General features: G+C 40.4%; 2 protein-coding genes across 3 annotated transcripts; both read left to right on the top strand.

Moving 5' to 3' along the window:
• Positions 1-8,471: 8,471 nt before the first annotated feature.
• On the top strand, positions 8,472-9,350 carry LOC135628383 (uncharacterized). Its single transcript, XM_065135008.1, has one exon. It carries the CDS (start codon positions 8,472-8,474, stop codon positions 9,348-9,350), a length of 879 nt encoding a protein of 292 aa, XP_064991080.1.
• Positions 9,351-12,573: 3,223 nt separating this feature from the next.
• Positions 12,574-17,978, top strand: LOC135628879 (protein ALTERED PHOSPHATE STARVATION RESPONSE 1-like). 2 transcript variants are annotated; one of them, XR_010493054.1, is made up of 5 exons: positions 12,574-14,051; positions 14,157-14,314; positions 15,185-15,408; positions 15,912-17,461; positions 17,584-17,978. XR_010493054.1 is itself a non-coding variant. In XM_065135829.1 (4 exons), exons 1-4 carry the CDS (start codon positions 12,797-12,799, stop codon positions 16,642-16,644), a joined length of 2,370 nt encoding a protein of 789 aa, XP_064991901.1. In that variant the 5' UTR covers positions 12,574-12,796; the 3' UTR covers positions 16,645-17,978. The 2 variants fall into 2 exon arrangements, 1 of the variants encoding a protein (XP_064991901.1); XM_065135829.1 differs by having other exon boundaries at positions 15,912-17,978.
• The last annotated feature ends 717 nt before the right edge of the window (positions 17,979-18,695 follow it).

Below are 18,695 nucleotides of genomic sequence, written 5' to 3'. Positions count from 1 at the left end.
TCGTTATTATTATTATTATTATTATTATTATTATTATTATTATTATTATTATTATTATTATTATTATTATTATTTTATCCTCCTAATCCCAAATAATATTTTTTTATTCATACTCGAAATAGCCCGGATTATCTATCTTTTTTTTTTCTTACAATATGTTATAGAGTTTTCAGTAATACTAAAAAAAATATTATAATTTTTTAATATTCTGAAAATAAAAATACTAGGTTATAATATTTTTATACTGCATTATAGTATTTTTTTTTAGTATTATTAAAAATATTATAATGTAATATAAAAATACTACAAACTTAATATTTTTCATAGAATTTATATAAAAATATTATGTTACATTATTTTTATACTGCATTATAATATTTTTCTGATATTAATGAAAACAGTGTAACATAATGAAAAAAATATTATAACCGGAACGATTCACCCTATGGAATCAAATAAAAAAGATACTATTTGAGAATTCTAGAAATAGAATGTTTCTTCTCAAAAGAAAAATCAAAAGAGGATTTTTTTGATAATTTATTTTGTATATTATTACTATTATTATTTTTATGTGACCAACAAATGATTATATATACTCATAAAAATCAATAAGATAATTGACTATTTATATGATTTATGCAGTTTAATAATATACGGAAATGATTAGAGTGATTACGATTACTACTACAAGTAGACTTACTTGGAAGATAGCAATTAATGCTTGGTTATGTTGTTGATGCAGTATAATATACGAAAGATTATTACAGTCATCATGATATTAAGTCTCATGAGTTATGCTGATTACTACAAGCAAAAATGAAAGGAAGAAAACATTTAACACTAGGCTAAATTGTATTTTCTCATGTCTTCATGCTTGGCTTGATTCGGACTATGGTGATCTTGTGTTTTTATTTTTCTTGGATAATATTTGTTGTAGATTACTATATTATTTTTAAATCAATTATGATTATCTAACACGTAAGAGGTTGATAATCAAATCAAGTTCACTATCTACAAAGGCATATTGGGCAAAGATGCATTTGATATATAAGTTAAAAATATGTTATCCATAATTCATAATAATAAGTGAGAGTAAGTGGAGAGCTTAATTAATGTGTCGGAATGATTAGGTACATTAAGATGATTCTAATATGAGTGACATGATAGGTCGACATAGACGAATAATGACATGAAGTTAGCATGCTACCTTATCATTAATAAAATATTATTTTTACAAAAAATAAACTCAGTAATTGCTATCCTTAGACATGTATAAAGATCCAAACTCAATGGCGTTGATGAGGTAAATGATTCAGATGAAGACGAGGAGGGTCCAAAGGAGCTGTACATATAGGGATGGACCAACACAAGAAATAGATTGGATCAAGTCTTCAATGATCTGTCCCACCTAAAACGCTACCAAATTGAAATCTATAAGTTTGATGGACGGGAGAGTTTTGATTGATTCAATTATTGTGATGGTAACTCATTGACCTCTTTGAAATGCAAAGAGAAAGAAAGAATCCATCTTTTTTTTTTCTTTTAAGAAGATCCTGATATTAAAAAATATAAATATGTTAAAAGAAAGTCTAGAAAATTCATAATAATATACAAACTCAAAATTAGCAAATATAAGGATTACTATATTTTTTTGCGTAGGTTCGAAGAGAAAAACCGTATTCATTATGAAACACATTATGTGAGAATATATTAAGGTAACTCAATCTCATGTCAAATCGAACGTATTTTCATTAGCACAACATGATGAATATTTAGATTTAAAATCTTTTTATATGATAAATGTTATATTCTTAACAATACTTAATAGATTGTATTTTCCAGTAAATGTTTGATAAATGTCCTCTCAACTCTTTTTCTCCTTCCGACCGTACAAGTGATTTACTCTTAGCCTTGATAGATTGTATTTTCCAGTAAAAGAAAAAGAAATAAATAAAGAAAGAAAGAAAGATGTACGGTGGTTGCGAGGATTCTTGCCGGCGGCGCACCAAAGCGACGCTGGCTGCTGCTACAAAAGCCTGTAAAAGAAGTCCGCGCTCGGTGGTGATTCGTTGTGTTATGTGCAAGTAAAGGAAAGGTGATGGGAGAAGATGATTGATTTGCCTGCGTTCACGTGGAGGAGGAGAGCTTCTCCTTTTCGGAGCGGGCAACGTGAAGAAGGGGTGGCAGCTTCCTCTTCCTGGGCTGGCGAGATGTGAAGGGCTAACTAATGGCGTCAAATGAGACCAAAGGGGGGTACTGCCGCTTGCTACTACTACTGGCAATGGCTGGATGGGGATTAGGGCTCTTACGGACCGGAGCTGGTGAACATGCATGCAATGGCTGGAGAGAAAAAGGCCACGAGTGGACCATGCAATGCAATGCTTGTTTGCTGGTGTCAGCCAATCTGCTTTTGCTGGCTTTGTTTGTTGGCAGGAGATGGGACATGGAACGTTTGGTAGGGGAGAGGTCGTGGAGGCTCATATTTTGGAGCAGTGTGTCAGGTTTGAAAGGGGTGGTGATATGATATGTTTCGGGTCTCGGTCTCTGGTGGTAGTTTTAACATATGTCAATTGGTACGATATGGCTTTGCAATGCCATTAGCTCATTAGCTCAACTAAAAAACAAAAAACCTTAATATTGACCTTTTTCTATGTTTCTGATTTCTAATTTTTATTTTATTAGTATTTTATGAATAGTGAAAAGTATGTACATATTTACAAGATTTCGATAAAATTTTCATCAACTAATCAACACATTCAAAATTTACAAGGTTCAGGATTATTTGATCTTAAAATATCATAAAGATTTGATAATTTGTATCTATCAAGCTAATTGATACCTTCAAAATTTAATTCTAATGACAAGATGTCTTTCTAATAGTTTTTAAGAATTTAAACACTAATCAAGTATAAGTAATAGTGAAGATATCATCAATCAATCATCATCCAACATATGTCTGTCACATGGTATCCAAGTTTGAAGAAGACAAAAACTATCCCTCGCAAGTTTGTCCGCATGGACACGAGTCCAAATAGACAGTTATAAACTATTGCCACTCTTGTTGCCTACATAGACAAAAAATCAAATTGAAATTGTTAAAAACGATTACAGGTTATCCACTCGAAAAATATTTCATAGAATATTTCGTCTCTGCATTTTTTTATTATACTCACCTACCTCAAATTATTAACTATGGGTTAAAGGAATCGAGTTGAGAAATCTCTCTCAAACTCGATTTTCATATAAGTTAATACTCAACAGTTTAACGTTTTCATCTCAGAAGCATCTTGACCATACTTCAAACATCTCTATGCACACGAGTTAAAAATGCGTTAGCCTAACTAGGACATCAATGATATATTCTCATTACACCATATAATTTAATTATACTCCGAATACAATTACATAGAAGAGAAAAACTTCATTATTCATCTAAAACTAAACCATACTTGTTGAAGTGCATGGCTCATTATTGAAGTCAATGAAAAATTTGAGTCAAACTAGTCAGTGTTAATAATATCTCATGTCGGATACTAGTTTAACCTTAAAAAAAAAAAGGTCAAACATAATATATGTCAATTGACTTTTGCAATCTTTAGCAACGTAAAACTATTCATGGTCCTCTTTTTCTCTCTCTCTCTCTCATAACATTGATATTCTCTTAACAAGTAGTTCTAGTTTTATGTTTCTTTGAAACAAGCTTTAAAACAAGTTCCTTCCTAACAAGTGCACTACGACCTAATCTTTAACTGGAGAAAGCAAATTATCTGTGAACAAGCAATAAACAAGAACAATATACTCATCAACAAGAGGAACTCTGCAGAAAAAGCAACGAAAAATCCTTGTGAAATAAATAAGTTCAGTGGCAGTCACCAATCAGAGTAAGTAAAAAAGGTATTTGCAGCATCCTATCTGTTCAAGATTCAGAAATCTGAGGAATGGAATGTGATGAATGATGAATGGCATACTTGATATAGAGATATAAACAGGAATATAGGTGCAGAGTCACAGGTTCAGAAAGAGGTCCATACATTCACATTCCAGTTTTCAAACCCCATGGTTCATCGAATAGGTGTGCAAGAATCATCTTCCCCTGTCAAAGATTGTATAATTCCAGTAAAAAGAGGAAAATAAAGTTAAGGTTAGAGAGTATCTAAAATTTTTCAAGGTGCATAATGTATAACATGTAGGCCAATATTACCATTTACATACAGACACGACTCCGTAAGAATAAAAAAGCATTTAACATGAAAAATGAGTGTTCAGACTCAGAAAACATAATTAAAGCATGAATACAAGGCATCCAGACAATGCCCTACTGATGTCAATGTTAAACTAAATGTAATATGGAGCATTAAAATGACATTTAATCAAGGTATAGAATTCTAGAGTTAAAATGTCTGAGGAGAAATAGTTTCTAATGTAGTGAAAACTACTGACAAGAACAAAATGTTACCCACAATTTTTTTTTCCTAATATAAGGATCTGTCAAACACATAAATCACGCTGCATGAAACACAATGATCTATTCGTAACTACAACTATCGCAACTCATTAATGATGACAACAATAAAATGCCAATAAATGTGAAGACAATACCAGCCATTTATCTTGTTTCGACATTTGACGATGCAAATAATTCATGCAATGTAAAAAAGAAGCATCATGAAAAAGATTGCAGCATTGAGTTTCCTAAAACAGCCTTATACTAGAATAACTAGCACAGGAGATGTTTCTAGACAGACAAAGATTGCACATATCCAATATGCCCTAACGTTCTCCTAAACAAATACTGATCCTCCCATTCCATATAAAACAAAAAGAGAATAAAGAAGACAATATAATGGCAAAAACTACGAGACTGAACAAACTACTTACATTGTATTATCTCCGAGTTTGTGAACAATGGTTTCATATCCAGCTGGAGTAGGCATGAGATAATCATTCTATCTTGGACATGAAAGAAAAGCATCTAGATTCAAATTTCTATGTTGGATGCTGAAGTTCTAGAACTCTTTACATTCAGCACAATGATGGATTGGCATGTAACTGGCTTTTTGTTTTCTTTGGGCAGTAGATGATTTCAAATGGTGGAAAGAAAATTGATGGCTCCAATAAAGTGATCAAATTATAGAGAACACCAACCAATCTATGAATGCTTGAGCTAGCTTAAAGTTGAGCTCAGAAGAAAAAAAATCAGATGGAATGATTACACTAGTCTTCAGTTTCCTTGTCTATGATTATTCCAAATAGAAAATAACCCCTTTGTCTGACAGAATGATTCATCATACATGCTACTTTTAACATACAAATCATAACTTGCTTAACCTAAAACCTAAGCTTGTAGATAGGAAAATGATGGTCATATAAAGGATCATAAGATAGATGGGCTATCAGAAGTCAGTCAGACCTTCTTATGTAGCCAAGAGTTGCTGATATAATTAAGAACATAAGGATTGTAACTGCAATATGGAATCACATAAACAAGATCACTGCTCCTACAGCAAGGATGATTTGAATATAGATGTGCAGAAATAGGAAGCAACAGCAATGAGGTTCTAACCAAGTTTGGCCTGCAAAACCATCTCAACATGCGAGGATGAGGAACAGAGAGACTCAATGTATAAATACAACTTGAAACATTGGATTAAAGAACTTCTGCTCTATATGCATGTCTTTATATCTATACACATGGACACAAATGTGTATATGCATATGTTTATGTATTTTATATATTATTCAGACATTTACAATATTCCAGGTGTAGTTCAGTCAAAGTATTATAAAGATTGTTTATGTCCTGCAAAAACTATTAAATCATAAAATGCATGTTTTCCTGTTTTCAATCAGCAGCTTCATCTCTGCTGGTGACCAACACCAGGAGTATTATCTCATGTCACATATCTGCTGGTTTTTCTGCACATGCAACAGCATTGTTTAAATTTGATCTGTTTCTGTAGTTGTTTTATTGACCTGACATCCTAATGAAATACAATTACTTGCCTATGCAAGCTCAACAAATTAAAAGATGATATGAACTCTTAGTTAAGCCATAATTACCATATGAGAAAATGAGATTATATAAAGTGCTTAGATTAAGTTCTTACTGCTTGACTTCAAAACTGCAGCTTTGCCAAAAAGGGCATACCCAATACACGAGGCTCCTACCAATGCGAGGTCTAGGGATAGTCAATGTATGCAACCTTACCTTTAAATATTTAAAAGCAATATGAAAAATTGACCAAAGACTTGTAGATGTAAACAGCAAGTTCTACTTTCTAATCTTTGGTAAAGGAAAAAAAAACTGACTATGACAAATTGGACAATGCTTTTTTTTCATATCACTGATCATTATCTAACCTAAATGGAGATAAAATCATAAAATATTTATCACCCTGCCAAGCTTCTTCTCAAGTCTTCTTTCTAAGCAAATCTAAAACCATCACCAAACCCTGAAACATCCATACCTCTCTCTTTCCGATAATTTTTAAAATGGTAAGCAAACTTGATGTCCAGAACTCCTGTTAGGTAGTTAATTTGCTTTATAAAACTACTCTATAAAGTCTTGTAAGCATCAACCTATTTTTTACAGCAAGTATCTGATCACTACATTCACAACAGATAAATTCCATCAATATAACAGAGAGTAAATAGATGCCTGTGCAGAGTAAGGATAGGATTTTTCACAGATCTGATAAATATTATGAAACATCTGAAATGCAAAAAACTTAATGAGTAAAAAGAAATCATTTCATGTTTCACAAGCCATCCAAAGTTACCGAACTGTCAACCATAGATCACATACCAAAAGAGACTTGATGCAGTCACCTTTATTTAACAAATAGGCAGATTACTATGATGCAACCACACAGTAGAGACATTCAACTTTAAACTCACACCAATTTAGGAATAGACTTAATTTGCTATCTCATGTCTGCTTTTCATGGAAAGAAATCATCATCTATACCCCAACTCACAAAAGAGCCAGTACCTGTATGCACATATGAAGAAAGCCAAGAGCTTGAGATAGTTGAGGAAATCCAAGAAACCCACAGCAATGGCTTCCCTTAGGAACAGAAAAAGCAATCGGACTCATATCAAGGAAGCCAAGAGGTTGAGATAGTTAGGGAAATCCAAGAAACCCATAGCCATGGCTTCCATTAGGAACAAAGAAAGAGAAGTAACCCACATCAAGAAAGCCAAGAGCTTGAGATAGTTGGGGGAAATCCAAGAAATCCGCAGCCATGGCTTCCATTAGGAACAAAGAAAGAGACCGAACCCACATCAAGAAAGCCAAGAGCTTGAGATAGTTGGGGGAAATCCAAGAAACCTGCAGCCATGGCTTCCATTAGGAACAAAGAAAGAGGTCGAACCCACATCACTAAAACCCGCAACCATCCATTAGGAACAAAGAAAGAGATCGAACCCACATCAAGAAAACCAGAAGGTTGAGATATTTGGGGGAAATCCAAGAAACCCACAGCAATGGCGTCCATTAGGAACAAATAAAGAGATCGAACCCACACCAAGGAAGCCAAGAGGTTGAGATAGTTGGGGGAAATCCAAGAAGCCCGCAGCCATGGCTTCCATTTGGAACAAAGAAAGAACAAAGATCAAATCAAAAGAAACAGAAGAACATCCAATGTGGAAGTTGAACTCCCGGAGTCGTTTTCAAGCACCGCCATCGATCTGCTGTCGTCCAGCACGGCAAGCCAACAAGGAACAGAGAAAGCGGGAGGAAGCAGGAGGTCAGCCACACGTGGATTCCCAAATCAGAGCACGTATGACATGATCGACCGAACGATACGGCTTATACGGTGGCGGAGGCGAGGGAGACAGAGAGAATCCTGCAACGAGTAAACAAATGTGCACGGATGGGAAGATCCGGCAACGATGGATACGCATAACAAGCCGATCTGTCATGTCCGGTTGGCTCGCACACGCACTCCTTCTTTTTGCGTCGAAGGTTCCAAAAATCTATTGGTCGTCAGCATGATCAAATTAGATATTGACGAATGGTAGTTCGCCACTAAGACTATTGCTCGTCGGCGGGCGACAGCTCATCGGTTGTGATCGCCATGAGATGGCACGCTGAGCTTAGAGATGACGGCGTCTCTGACCAATAAGTATGATTTAGTTGACACTGTTTCAATAACCACTGACAGATTCATCAGTAAGAGATCATCATGAAAGAAACATGTGACTGCTTCCAGCCCAATTCCATCATCGTATTACTTCATACGATAGTGATTGATCGCATTAAATTATTTCACGTTAAAGCTGTCTAATTGATTCCAGCATCGACAGCAGTGCCGACGATTACAGCTGTCGTTCACTGGACATGGATATGCCGGACGTGTCGGGGCTCGTTTCCTTGCTCGTGCACCATTTCTTAAGCCCCTCCTCGCTACCTTATAAGCAGAACTCTGAAGAAGAGGAGAAGCTCACACGTGCCTGTTAGTATTCTCGCAATGGTCGTTGCATTCCGCGGCTCCATCTCCCTCCCGGGCAGCCCGAACCCCAGCGAGGAGAACAAGCCCCGCCACGCCCGCTCCACTAGCCTCCCCTCCCTCTCCCACCCCGCCGTCTCGCACCTGCACGGCCAGATCTGCGCCCTACGATCCTGGCCACTGCAGCCCGACGGCCGCCACTCTCCGCCCCCCGCTGGGGAATGGATCGTCGCTGGATTTACCGGCATCGGCCGACTCCATGATGCCCTCCACGACTTACTCCGCCTCCCCCTGGCCAGGGACCGGCTCCGCCCCGCCCCCTGGGCCGACCGGCTCCTCGACGCATTCCTCCGCCTCGCTGACGCGCACGGGTCCTTCCGCTCCGCCGCCCTCGGACTCAGGCAGCACCTGTCCGAGGCCCGCGCGGCAACCCGGCGCCACGACCCGGGCCGGCTCTCGTCCGCCCTCCGGGCCCATCGCCGCGCCGAGAAGGCGCTCGCCCGGCTCGCCTCCGCCGCCAAGGACATCGCCAGGCATCCCCCGCTCGCCCCAGGGCTGCCGGCGGACGAGGCGGAGATCGCAGACATCTTGAGGGAGGCCGTGGCGGCGACCGCGACGGCCTCCGCGGCGGTGTTCGCGGGGGTCACGGCGGTGTCCTCGGCTGCAGAAACGGCGGCAGCTTCGGCGTTAAAGGGATCGTCGACGGTAGGGACGCTAATGAGGCTGTCGTCGACGACGAAGAAGGCTGCGTGGGAGTCAGAACGAGAGACTGCGGCATTAGAGAGGTTAGAGGAGGCGAAAGAGTGTATCGAGGGATTGGAGAAGGGAAGCGAACGAGTGCTTAGGAGCTTGATGAACAATAGGGTTTCACTTCTTAACATTCTCAGTCCGTCCTTGTAGACATGACATGCACGCAAAGCTCAGAGAAGAATAAGGGTACCATATACTACTGTGTTGGAATGGACGACCTCCTTTTCTTTGTTGTACTCAACTCACATTTGACCAAAAAGATGTTGAGAATAACCCTTTTTTGAATAATTAATTAAATATATTCATATAATATTTGCACTTCATTTGAGCTCCAATATCATGAGTTAGGCTTTTAGGATTATCAATCATCCCAATCAAAACTTTTCTCAGTTATCATAACTTAGATCCTAAGTTATGAGACTTCATTAAACTTGATACAAACACATATCTCAACATCTTTTCATGAAATAAGTAAGATAATGGCTTTCTTCCAAGTGTCAATCTTCATGCAATTTGTACATATCAAGGATAGCACATGGTTGCTATGTATTCTATCAGCTATTAGCCATTGAAGAGCTTAAGAGCTTAGTTTGATCTGCAAGCTCACATGGGCAAGTGGCCAACAGTAGTATTATTGTGTTGCAAGCTTGATACAGATCATCATCGTTCTACACAGTCTTCAAAGCGGAAGCCATGCATGGTGACTCCACAGACATGGCAAGAGGCAACAGATCTCATATCCCCATCAATATTTTTGGTTCCACCTGCAATCTCTGGCCTGCTCAGTGAAGCCCATATGTTCTAATGGGCTCATCATGCAATGGCAAATCTAATCATAATTATGTAGATCGAGTCGATCGATGTTAAAAGAAGCGTCGATCATGGAGCCACCGATCAAATCTCTACAGACGTGCATCTCAAGGCACCGAAATGGACGCATGTGCTGCACAGCGGAGGCTCCCAACTCGATACGGCAACAAGTCTCCCTAATTGCTTTGACAAGAGTGAAAGGCAGATCCAAATCAAAGGTCACTATCAAGTGTGCCACACCTGCGGCGACCGGCCCGAGAGGGCACGTGTGTGATGGTACGATGATAGTGCCAAGATTCGTGCACCAGCACCGATCATCATCGAAAGGCTGCAGTTTCCGCATCAGGTGTGGCTCCATTATTTGATCTATTGCACTTTAATGTGACCATAAATAAGAGACAACAAAAGGGATTGTTGGAGGACATCGATGTATCCATCATGCCACGAAGAATATTCTCATCTTTGAACAAGGAGGCAAATAAATAAAGTAGATAAAGATGAGGGCTCTTCGTACCATGCATAAAAAATGAGAATGGTGGGGGTCCTTTTTCTCCACCCATCTCTTTGTCTCTACACCATAATTTTAATGCATATGATAAGGATCAACACTTTAGGATTTGTCATCTAGTAACAAGGCCTATTATTAAATGATTTTTTGTTGTTACAATATTTAATTTTATTTTATTTAAATAAGAAGAATGAAATATTATAATTTATTATGAGGAATATAAATTTTTAGTTATTAATGCCTCTTATCAGTATCTCCTTTCTCCTTCTCCTCCTTTATTATTGTTCTATAAAGGAAGCAAAGAGTGCGACCGAGAACCACACGAGATCATGTTCTTCCAGTTCTCCCTTGTCAAAAGAAAGCCAAGGCGATGTGCCTATAAAAGGCAGCTTAATCTGAGAGTTAGACAGCAATGCACACCACTGCAGAGGCCATCGGTGGCCACGTGAAGCAACTGGGGCGGCGAGAAACTGGAAGGTGAGGAGGAGCAGCAATGGCGGACCATGTGCTGTCAGTCGCCAGTGGCCTCCCACCACACAGCTAAGCTGTGGGAATAAGGGATGATGCGCTTGTAGACCTCTTTCCTTCTTCCTTTTACCTTTTTCCTTGTTCCTCCTCTCGATTCCCCTTGATCAACTTTGGAGTGCTCTCCAAATTGGAGGAGCTGTTCCTGCACTGGTGGTTTCCCCACTGCAAAAAGACATCACAGTGATGGTTGCAGTATATACTCAATACTGCTATATGAAAAGGAAGAGAAAGAAATCATAGATGTGATACAATGATGCGAGTCTCTGTCCTTTATAAGTGAAACTATCAGCAGCCTCTCACAGCTATTCCATTTATTTGTCCTCAGTTTTGCTGCACACATATGACACATTCCAGATCACTATATTCCATCCTTTTCACAGCCAGGCTTGCCGGGTACATCTTTTCTCTGTAGCTCCTCTCTCTTTCTTCCCCATGAGAAGAGATAACTAGAATGTAATAGTGTAGATTTGCTGTGGAGATGAGAGTGGCAGCTGATCCACCAGACCACAAACAGTATCATTCATTTTCCGCAGAACCAATCCACTGTTACTTATTGGCACGGTTGCCGTCTTCCTTCTCCTTCTTCCAAGAGAGCGCTAAGTTCCAACCATCCCCTCTGACATGCAGCTGCGGACAAAGTCCATGATTATTTTTCTTGAGGAAGACGGTGACTCACCAACTTTTTCTTCCTTGCGTTGCCATTTGTTCTTTTGAGGCAATCTGCGTGAGCATTTGATGGAGTACTCAACCCACTCCAACCACACACGAGCATTCGGATGTATTCTTTTCAGAAAGACAAATTTGACCACAACCTTCGTCAGAGAAGACGGCCGGACTTGCAGATTCTCTCATCCTCTCCCTCCTAATTGCCATTGCACTCGTGCATGCCTTCTCTAAAGGTGGACTGGGGACGTAGGCCGAGAATAATACGTGCGTTTACCCCACGTGAGTTCTTATACTCATCCAAAGCATCAGTAGTCAATGTTTCTGCTATTTGGTAACGTTCGGTGAGTCTAATGACATCAAAGAACGCATGCGTTCTTTTTAATTACCCCTTCAACTCGTCCTTCTCCGAACGATCATATCGTAATCACAGCTATTGTAGTACACCTCCCAATCCCTTTCACTTCACCACCAGCCAACAGAAGAGTTCAATGTACAATTGAGTTCAACATGATGAGGTAGATATTATGTAAGTAATTGGATATACGAAAGCAATATGATCAGATTCGGAAGACGACGAGTCGCAAGGCCGAGTCATGGACTCGACGATCCGACTCGGAATCCGACAGGAGTAGCGACCAACACGGGAGGGTATATTTGTCGTCCCGTAAAGGGTATCTTCGTCAACTCACTTTTTAATACCCCATTAATAAGGAATTAAATAAAACAAAAAAATAAATAAAACATCACATGGCGGAGACAGGCGTCAAAAGGACAACTTCCTCGCACTGTGGCGTTTGCAGAACACCGTATCTCGCGGTACATAGTTCCGGTGTTACCGTTTCCTCTTATTACCATCATCATGTTTGGCTATCGCCTTCTCCAGCGGTATATGCAATTTTGTCCCGATTACCCCGTCGACGATATCGTATCCCCACTTCCCTCTCCTCCCCGTTTCCCAAACCCTAAGATCTCCGATCCCGTTGGGGCTGCGATGTGATCTCTGTTCCCGTGGTTCCCTCCGCGTCTCACTCCCTCTTCTGATCGTGGGAGGGCGTCGGTTCTGCTTCTTCTTGCTGCTTCCGAGATGGGCTGCGGGGGCTCCAAACTGGAGGAGGCGGCCGCCGTGGCGCACTGCCGCGAGCGCTCGCAGCTCCTCGCCGACGCTATCCACTATCGCTACGCTCTCGCGGACGCCCACGCCGCCTACGCCCGGTCCCTCCGCTCCGTCGGCGACGCCATCCAGGGGTTCATCTACCCTGGGCTCCCCTCGGCGTCGCCGGTCCTCCCCCTCCCCGCCCAGCGGAAGGGCGACCCTCTCCCGCCTCCCGCGGCTGCCGCCTCCGTCCCCTCCGCTGCCGTCCGTGGCCACTCCCGTTCTGACTCCGGCTCGCACATCCAATTCCACCCCACTGATTCCGACGATGATTCGCTCCTCCACTCCGATGGTGCGTCCCCGATTCACCATCTTCATGCCGATGATGCTCCCGTTGGGCCGACCTACGTCAACCTTAACTACGCTCGGAACCGCCCGGCGGAGTCTTCCGTCTCCTACGAGCAGCCGCCACAGAGTTCCGAGCCAATACGCCTCGGCTCCGTCGATGAACAACCTCACGTGGCTTACCCTTACTATGGCTACCCGTATCCCCCTCAAAACTCGAACCTTGACCCTTATCCTTCTTACCCGTATATGAGCTACGGCGATGGCATGCAGAGAGGATTCCTTGGTTCCTCTTCACGGCCTCCAAACATTCGACCACCAGCCGTCGCAGATGGTGCGAGTTCTACTTCTCGGGAGCCTCCACCGCCGCCTGCGCCTCAGGCTTCGACATGGGACTTCCTAAATCCGTTCGACTCGTGGGATAATTATTATCCTCCATATACCCCAAGCCGAAGCTCGAGGGAGTTAAGAGAGGAGGAAGGGATCCCTGATCTGGAAGATGAAGACCATGAGGTCGTCAAGGAAGCCTATGGCGACCCAAAGTTTTTAGCTTCTACATCGCCTGCTGTGATTGGGGAGGATACAGTGAAGGCTCTTAATGGGTCGAAGGAGGGTGTTGTCGGCAGTGTTGGGGAGGATCCCCATCGACAATCGAGGTCAATTGAGGCAGGGAGAAGCTCCGAGCATGAGGTTCTTGTGGTGGAGAAGAGCGTGGTGACTCAACCAGCAGAACGACGCGGTGCAGTGGGCTTTCCAGTGTCTCGGAGTTATCAAGATGTTTTCGAGGTTGTGCAGGAGATAAAGACCCAGTTCGATAGGGCGTCTGAGTCGGCCAATCAGGTGTCTAAAATGCTTGAAGTGGGAAAGGTTCTATATCACCAGAAGAATTCTCCTTATAAAGGTGAGAAACTACTCGGAAATTTCTTTTCTGAATTTCTAAGGACATTTGTAACAACATCTGATTATTTCTCTTTTATCCGACACATTTCTTTTTTTCTCTATGCAGTTTCTGCCAGGATGATATGTGGGTTGCCTCTTCTAGCGACCTATGACAATGAAGATCTTTTAGTATTTGAGGAGGATAAGGCGATGGGCTGTGGTAATCTTTCATCAACTTTGCAGAAGCTATACAATTGGGAAAGAAAGCTTCTTGAGGAAGTCATGGTTCGTATAGCAACCATGTTTCTAGGTTTATAGTTATCTCATCTTGATTTTGTTTTGGTATGAGTGTTGGTTTTACAGAGGAGGTGGCCACAAGGAAATCAAATAAGTAGGTATAGGGCAGCTGTTGATTTGAACAAAAAATTTGATGCTGAGCCAGTAGTTTACTCGTAAAAGAGAAAGTAGCACAAAGAGTAGAATAATCAGAGGACTTGTTTCTTTGAAAATTCCTTTCTAAAATAAAGTTTTGTCCTAATATTTGTCTGAGGCAGTTTAATGATCTGACAGCTCTTGGGGGAAAACCTTCTTCTTTTGTTTGCTTTCTCAAGAACTTGGCTTCCATCAAGTCTGAGCATGAAATCCCTCTGAACGTTCATATTCTTGATCTAAATCCATGTTGGGTTGTTGAAGTCATCATGTTTCACATCGTACACTTTGTCTTCTTATCTCAACTTTACAGGACAATTTTTTCATTTAGGATCACTAATATTATTTGGTTTGTGGCCTAATATAGGACATTTAAATTTTGTTGGTGTGTGCTTTGATATCAAGGATTTATTAGGAAGGCTCAGCCAGCTTCAATCCACTTATTTTCTAAAGACAATACATACGTAAATGTATATGCATTCTTCCTTGTTCATTCTGTCACTCATACATGTATAATGTGATTTGAACAAAACAAATGAATTAGCTTATTAATCAAGCATCTCCTTTGCACAGCCTCTTTTTGTCACATTGAAATAAGCAATTACAAAGGTTTCACTAGTGTTTGAATCATGTTCTGGATCTTTGAGTCTTACCTCAATTAGAGAACTTCTGACTGATTGTGAAACAATCGTTCCTTTCACATGTGTGTATCTTCTACTTATATAGGCTGAGGAAAAGATGAGGACACTATATGAACAAAATCGTGAGCGCCTGAGACACTTGAGCGAGAGGGGTGCAGAGGCTGAAAAAGTTGAGGCGGTGGAAACTTCTAACAGGAAGCTATCTACAAAGATAAGAATAGCCATTCAGGTTGTGGGCACAATTTCTAGTAAAATCAGTCAGCTGAGGGATGAAGAATTATGGCCACAAGTTCGTGAACTTATTGATGGGTATGAGATTGTTCATGATATTTCTTTGTTTTAATTTTGTTGCAGTATCTGTGGCTGCACATGTACTCCTCTTGAAAGTAGACAACTTATCTCCATGATATTTCTTACCATTTTCTCGCTAGGTCTATGAGACATTTGACTCCATGATGCCTACAGCCACGTATGTTATTTTGATTGAAACCACATTGATATTACAAGTTTTCACAAGTTAGAACCTTCTGAGCTACCAAATATACTAAGGATTACAACTTAGGGTGGATTGTAGAAGCAGTCGGGTGAGATGACTTGCATTTGCCTTATTACATTTGCTTATTGCTTTGTACTTCTACGGAGTTCAAATTTGTCTTGATTGATTTGCTATAAGTTTGAAGTATAACATGTGGTGCTAATCTTTTCCTCCTTTAAATGAGTGCCTTAGAATGTTGTAGTTTAAACTAAGCTTCTTGTGTTTATATTTGTGTTGTAAATTATGATGTCTTATGTGGATCAACATAACCTTGCAGATTTATGGGAATGTGGAAAGTTATGTGGGAATGCCATCGTATTCAGTGTCAAGCCATATCTGAGGCTAAAGATCTAGATTCTATTGTTTCTGGAGTGAAGCATGGTGATCCTCGTATGGATGCAGTAAAGCAGTTAGAGTTCAAGATGGTGGATTGGATTACTAATTTCTCTGTTTGGGTCACTGTTCAAAGGAGCTACGTCAAATCCTTGAATGGCTGGCTTGTGAAAGGTATGCATTATGTGCCTGAAGTTACAGATGATGGAGTTGTTCCGTTTTCTCCAGGGAGATTAGGTGCACCTCCTGTATTTGTCATTTGCAATTACTGGTCTCAAAGTGTGGATAGGATATCCAAAAGGGATGTTGTGGATGCCGTGCATGCTTTTGCTGACAATGTTTTCAACATCTGGCAACAGCACAAAGTTGAGCAGCAGCAAAGGTTGTCGGCCAATAGAGATATGGATAGCAAGCTAAGGTCAATGGAAAAGGAGGAACAACAAATGCTCAAGCAGAAAAGGAAATTAATGTTAATTTCCAGTGAGAATGGAGTATCAATATCTGAACATGTAGTGCAGCAGGGTTCCACCGTGAATAGCCTGCAGTTAAGTTTAAAGCAGGTCTTTGATGCTATGGAAAATTTTACTGCTGATTCCATGAAAACTTATGAGGTACTCCACAAACGTTCCGAAGAAGAGAAACAGCGGTTTACCAGAGAGAATGAAATTGTTTCATAGGATTATAGAGGATCTAAATTGAGCATCGGACAACACTCGACTTTGTTGAGATTCAACCATTCATTTGAGAAGAGTAGGCCAGTAATATATAAGGAGATCATAGTGAATCTCTGGCGTATTACACCTGATGCTTGGGAAATGGGTGGCTGTTTACCCTCAGCATCATCAAGTCTAAGCTACAGGAGCATCTCTGCAGGTGTCCCCTGTGGAAGGAGTTAGATGCCAATCATAATTAAAAAACAGTTCTGGGGAACCGGGGAACCTGAAGTGAGCTTCTGAGTGTTCTCTTAAAAGCATTTCCAGAAAGTCTGGAGTGAACTTGGAACAACAATTTGCTGTCGTATATAAGATCAATATCAATTGAATATATCCTTCTGTCACTTGTGTGCCTAACAAGATCTAAGAAGCTTTGCGCTAATGGTCTCTGCTTTGCTGTTGTTGCAGAAGTTATGACTGGACTGAGTCGTCAAGAGGGTATATAGTGATTGGTTTCAGTGTAATTGTTGGCATTTCATTTTGTCAATAATGCACAACAGAAATGTGGATAAAATAGTTCGCTGTCAGTGAAGTCAATGGTCTCCGTCTTCATTCCTTTTCCCAGCTGCATATTCGTTCTTGTTATCGGAAACATTTGTTTCCACCACTACTGCTACACTATGTGAGCTTGGAGAAAGTATAATGTACACGAACATTTGCTGTCACGAATGCCCCTGCCACTCTGGTTTCCACCTCTGAGCTACAGTCTCATTCTCGTTATGGTTGGCATCGAGCAGCAGTACGAGGGGAGGAGCTTCATAATATACCGAAATCTGGATCAGTATGTGCAATTCTTGGTCCATAATTTGATTCGTTCATTAGTGATGCTGTATAAAAAGGCATTTATACATAGTATGTCAAGAGCATCTATTTTCTGCACCAATTGAGTCGCATCTGAAACAGGGTTTCGAAGACTGCAGGGAGGAAAAGGAATCAAGTACAGGTACACACGGCAGCTTGCAGTATTTGAATAGTTGCTTACGGAAGAATGTAGAGCTGCTTATTTCGGTTGGTGTGGCAAAGGCAGTCTGATGAAGATTTGCCAGCTTCACTAGAAGAAAAACAACACAGTTTTAAGCTTCTTGTGACTTGTAATCTCATGGATGTTTGGCTATTCCTTTTTTGTGCTTCAAGAGCATTTGCGCATGTATCTCTTTGTTGTACAAATCTTTGTACACACACATCTATTATGTGTAGCCCTACCATTATGAATTCTGATAGGAGAAATATTGGTTCTGTACATAAACATCTGTATTCATGTCAAATGCCCAATCTAAGAATTAAAAGTTGATGCATAATAGCATTCCGCCTTTTACTTGGTCAAAGTCCTACAAGATTATAAGAATATATTATTCATATGTTGCTTTATCATAAATAAATGTCGTAGACTTCTGGTTTCGTTATGTTGACATGAAATGTTTGACCATTAACTTCTATGGATATGACTATTTGTTGCGTTGTTTTCTGCTATTTGGAACAGTCAATATGACCTATCGTATGCTGCTGACTCTGGTATTACAAGATGGGATTTAGACTTCTCTATCAGAATGACCTATTTCTCACGATTAAACGTAATATAAAAGACATATAAACTGTACATGTGATCATTCTATCTGTTCCTCCTCGCCTTCACTCAATAGTCTCCCTTGACTTTGTTGCAATTATGTGTGCGGAGGTCAACATTTCTTGACCTGAAACCGGAATTACTGCTTCGTGGAATGACCTGCGTCCGGTAGTCAACGCCTTCAAAGCTCAGCAGTTCAGTAGAGCGACCAGGGATCCATCATCCATGGGATCCTCAGCTGAGTCAAGAATGGATCCTGCAACCACTCCAACCCGCTGTTGAGCTTTGAAACCTACAGCTCGGGAGACTCGGCTGCCGGAATCAAAATCCATAGAGACAAAAAGAATTCTCATTCTAGTGTTTCTATAAGTATATCCATCCCTGAACATACTAGAAAGAATCATAGAATGATATATTGATTATCTAAAAAAATAATTAGATATCTTTTGGG

This window comes from Musa acuminata, chromosome BXJ3-1, assembly GCF_036884655.1.
Source record: "Musa acuminata AAA Group cultivar baxijiao chromosome BXJ3-1, Cavendish_Baxijiao_AAA, whole genome shotgun sequence".
NCBI classification, from domain to species: Eukaryota; Viridiplantae; Streptophyta; class Magnoliopsida; order Zingiberales; family Musaceae; genus Musa; species Musa acuminata.
The sequence above is the reverse complement of the archived record's forward strand: the minus strand, read 5'-3'. Positions and strand labels throughout refer to the sequence as shown.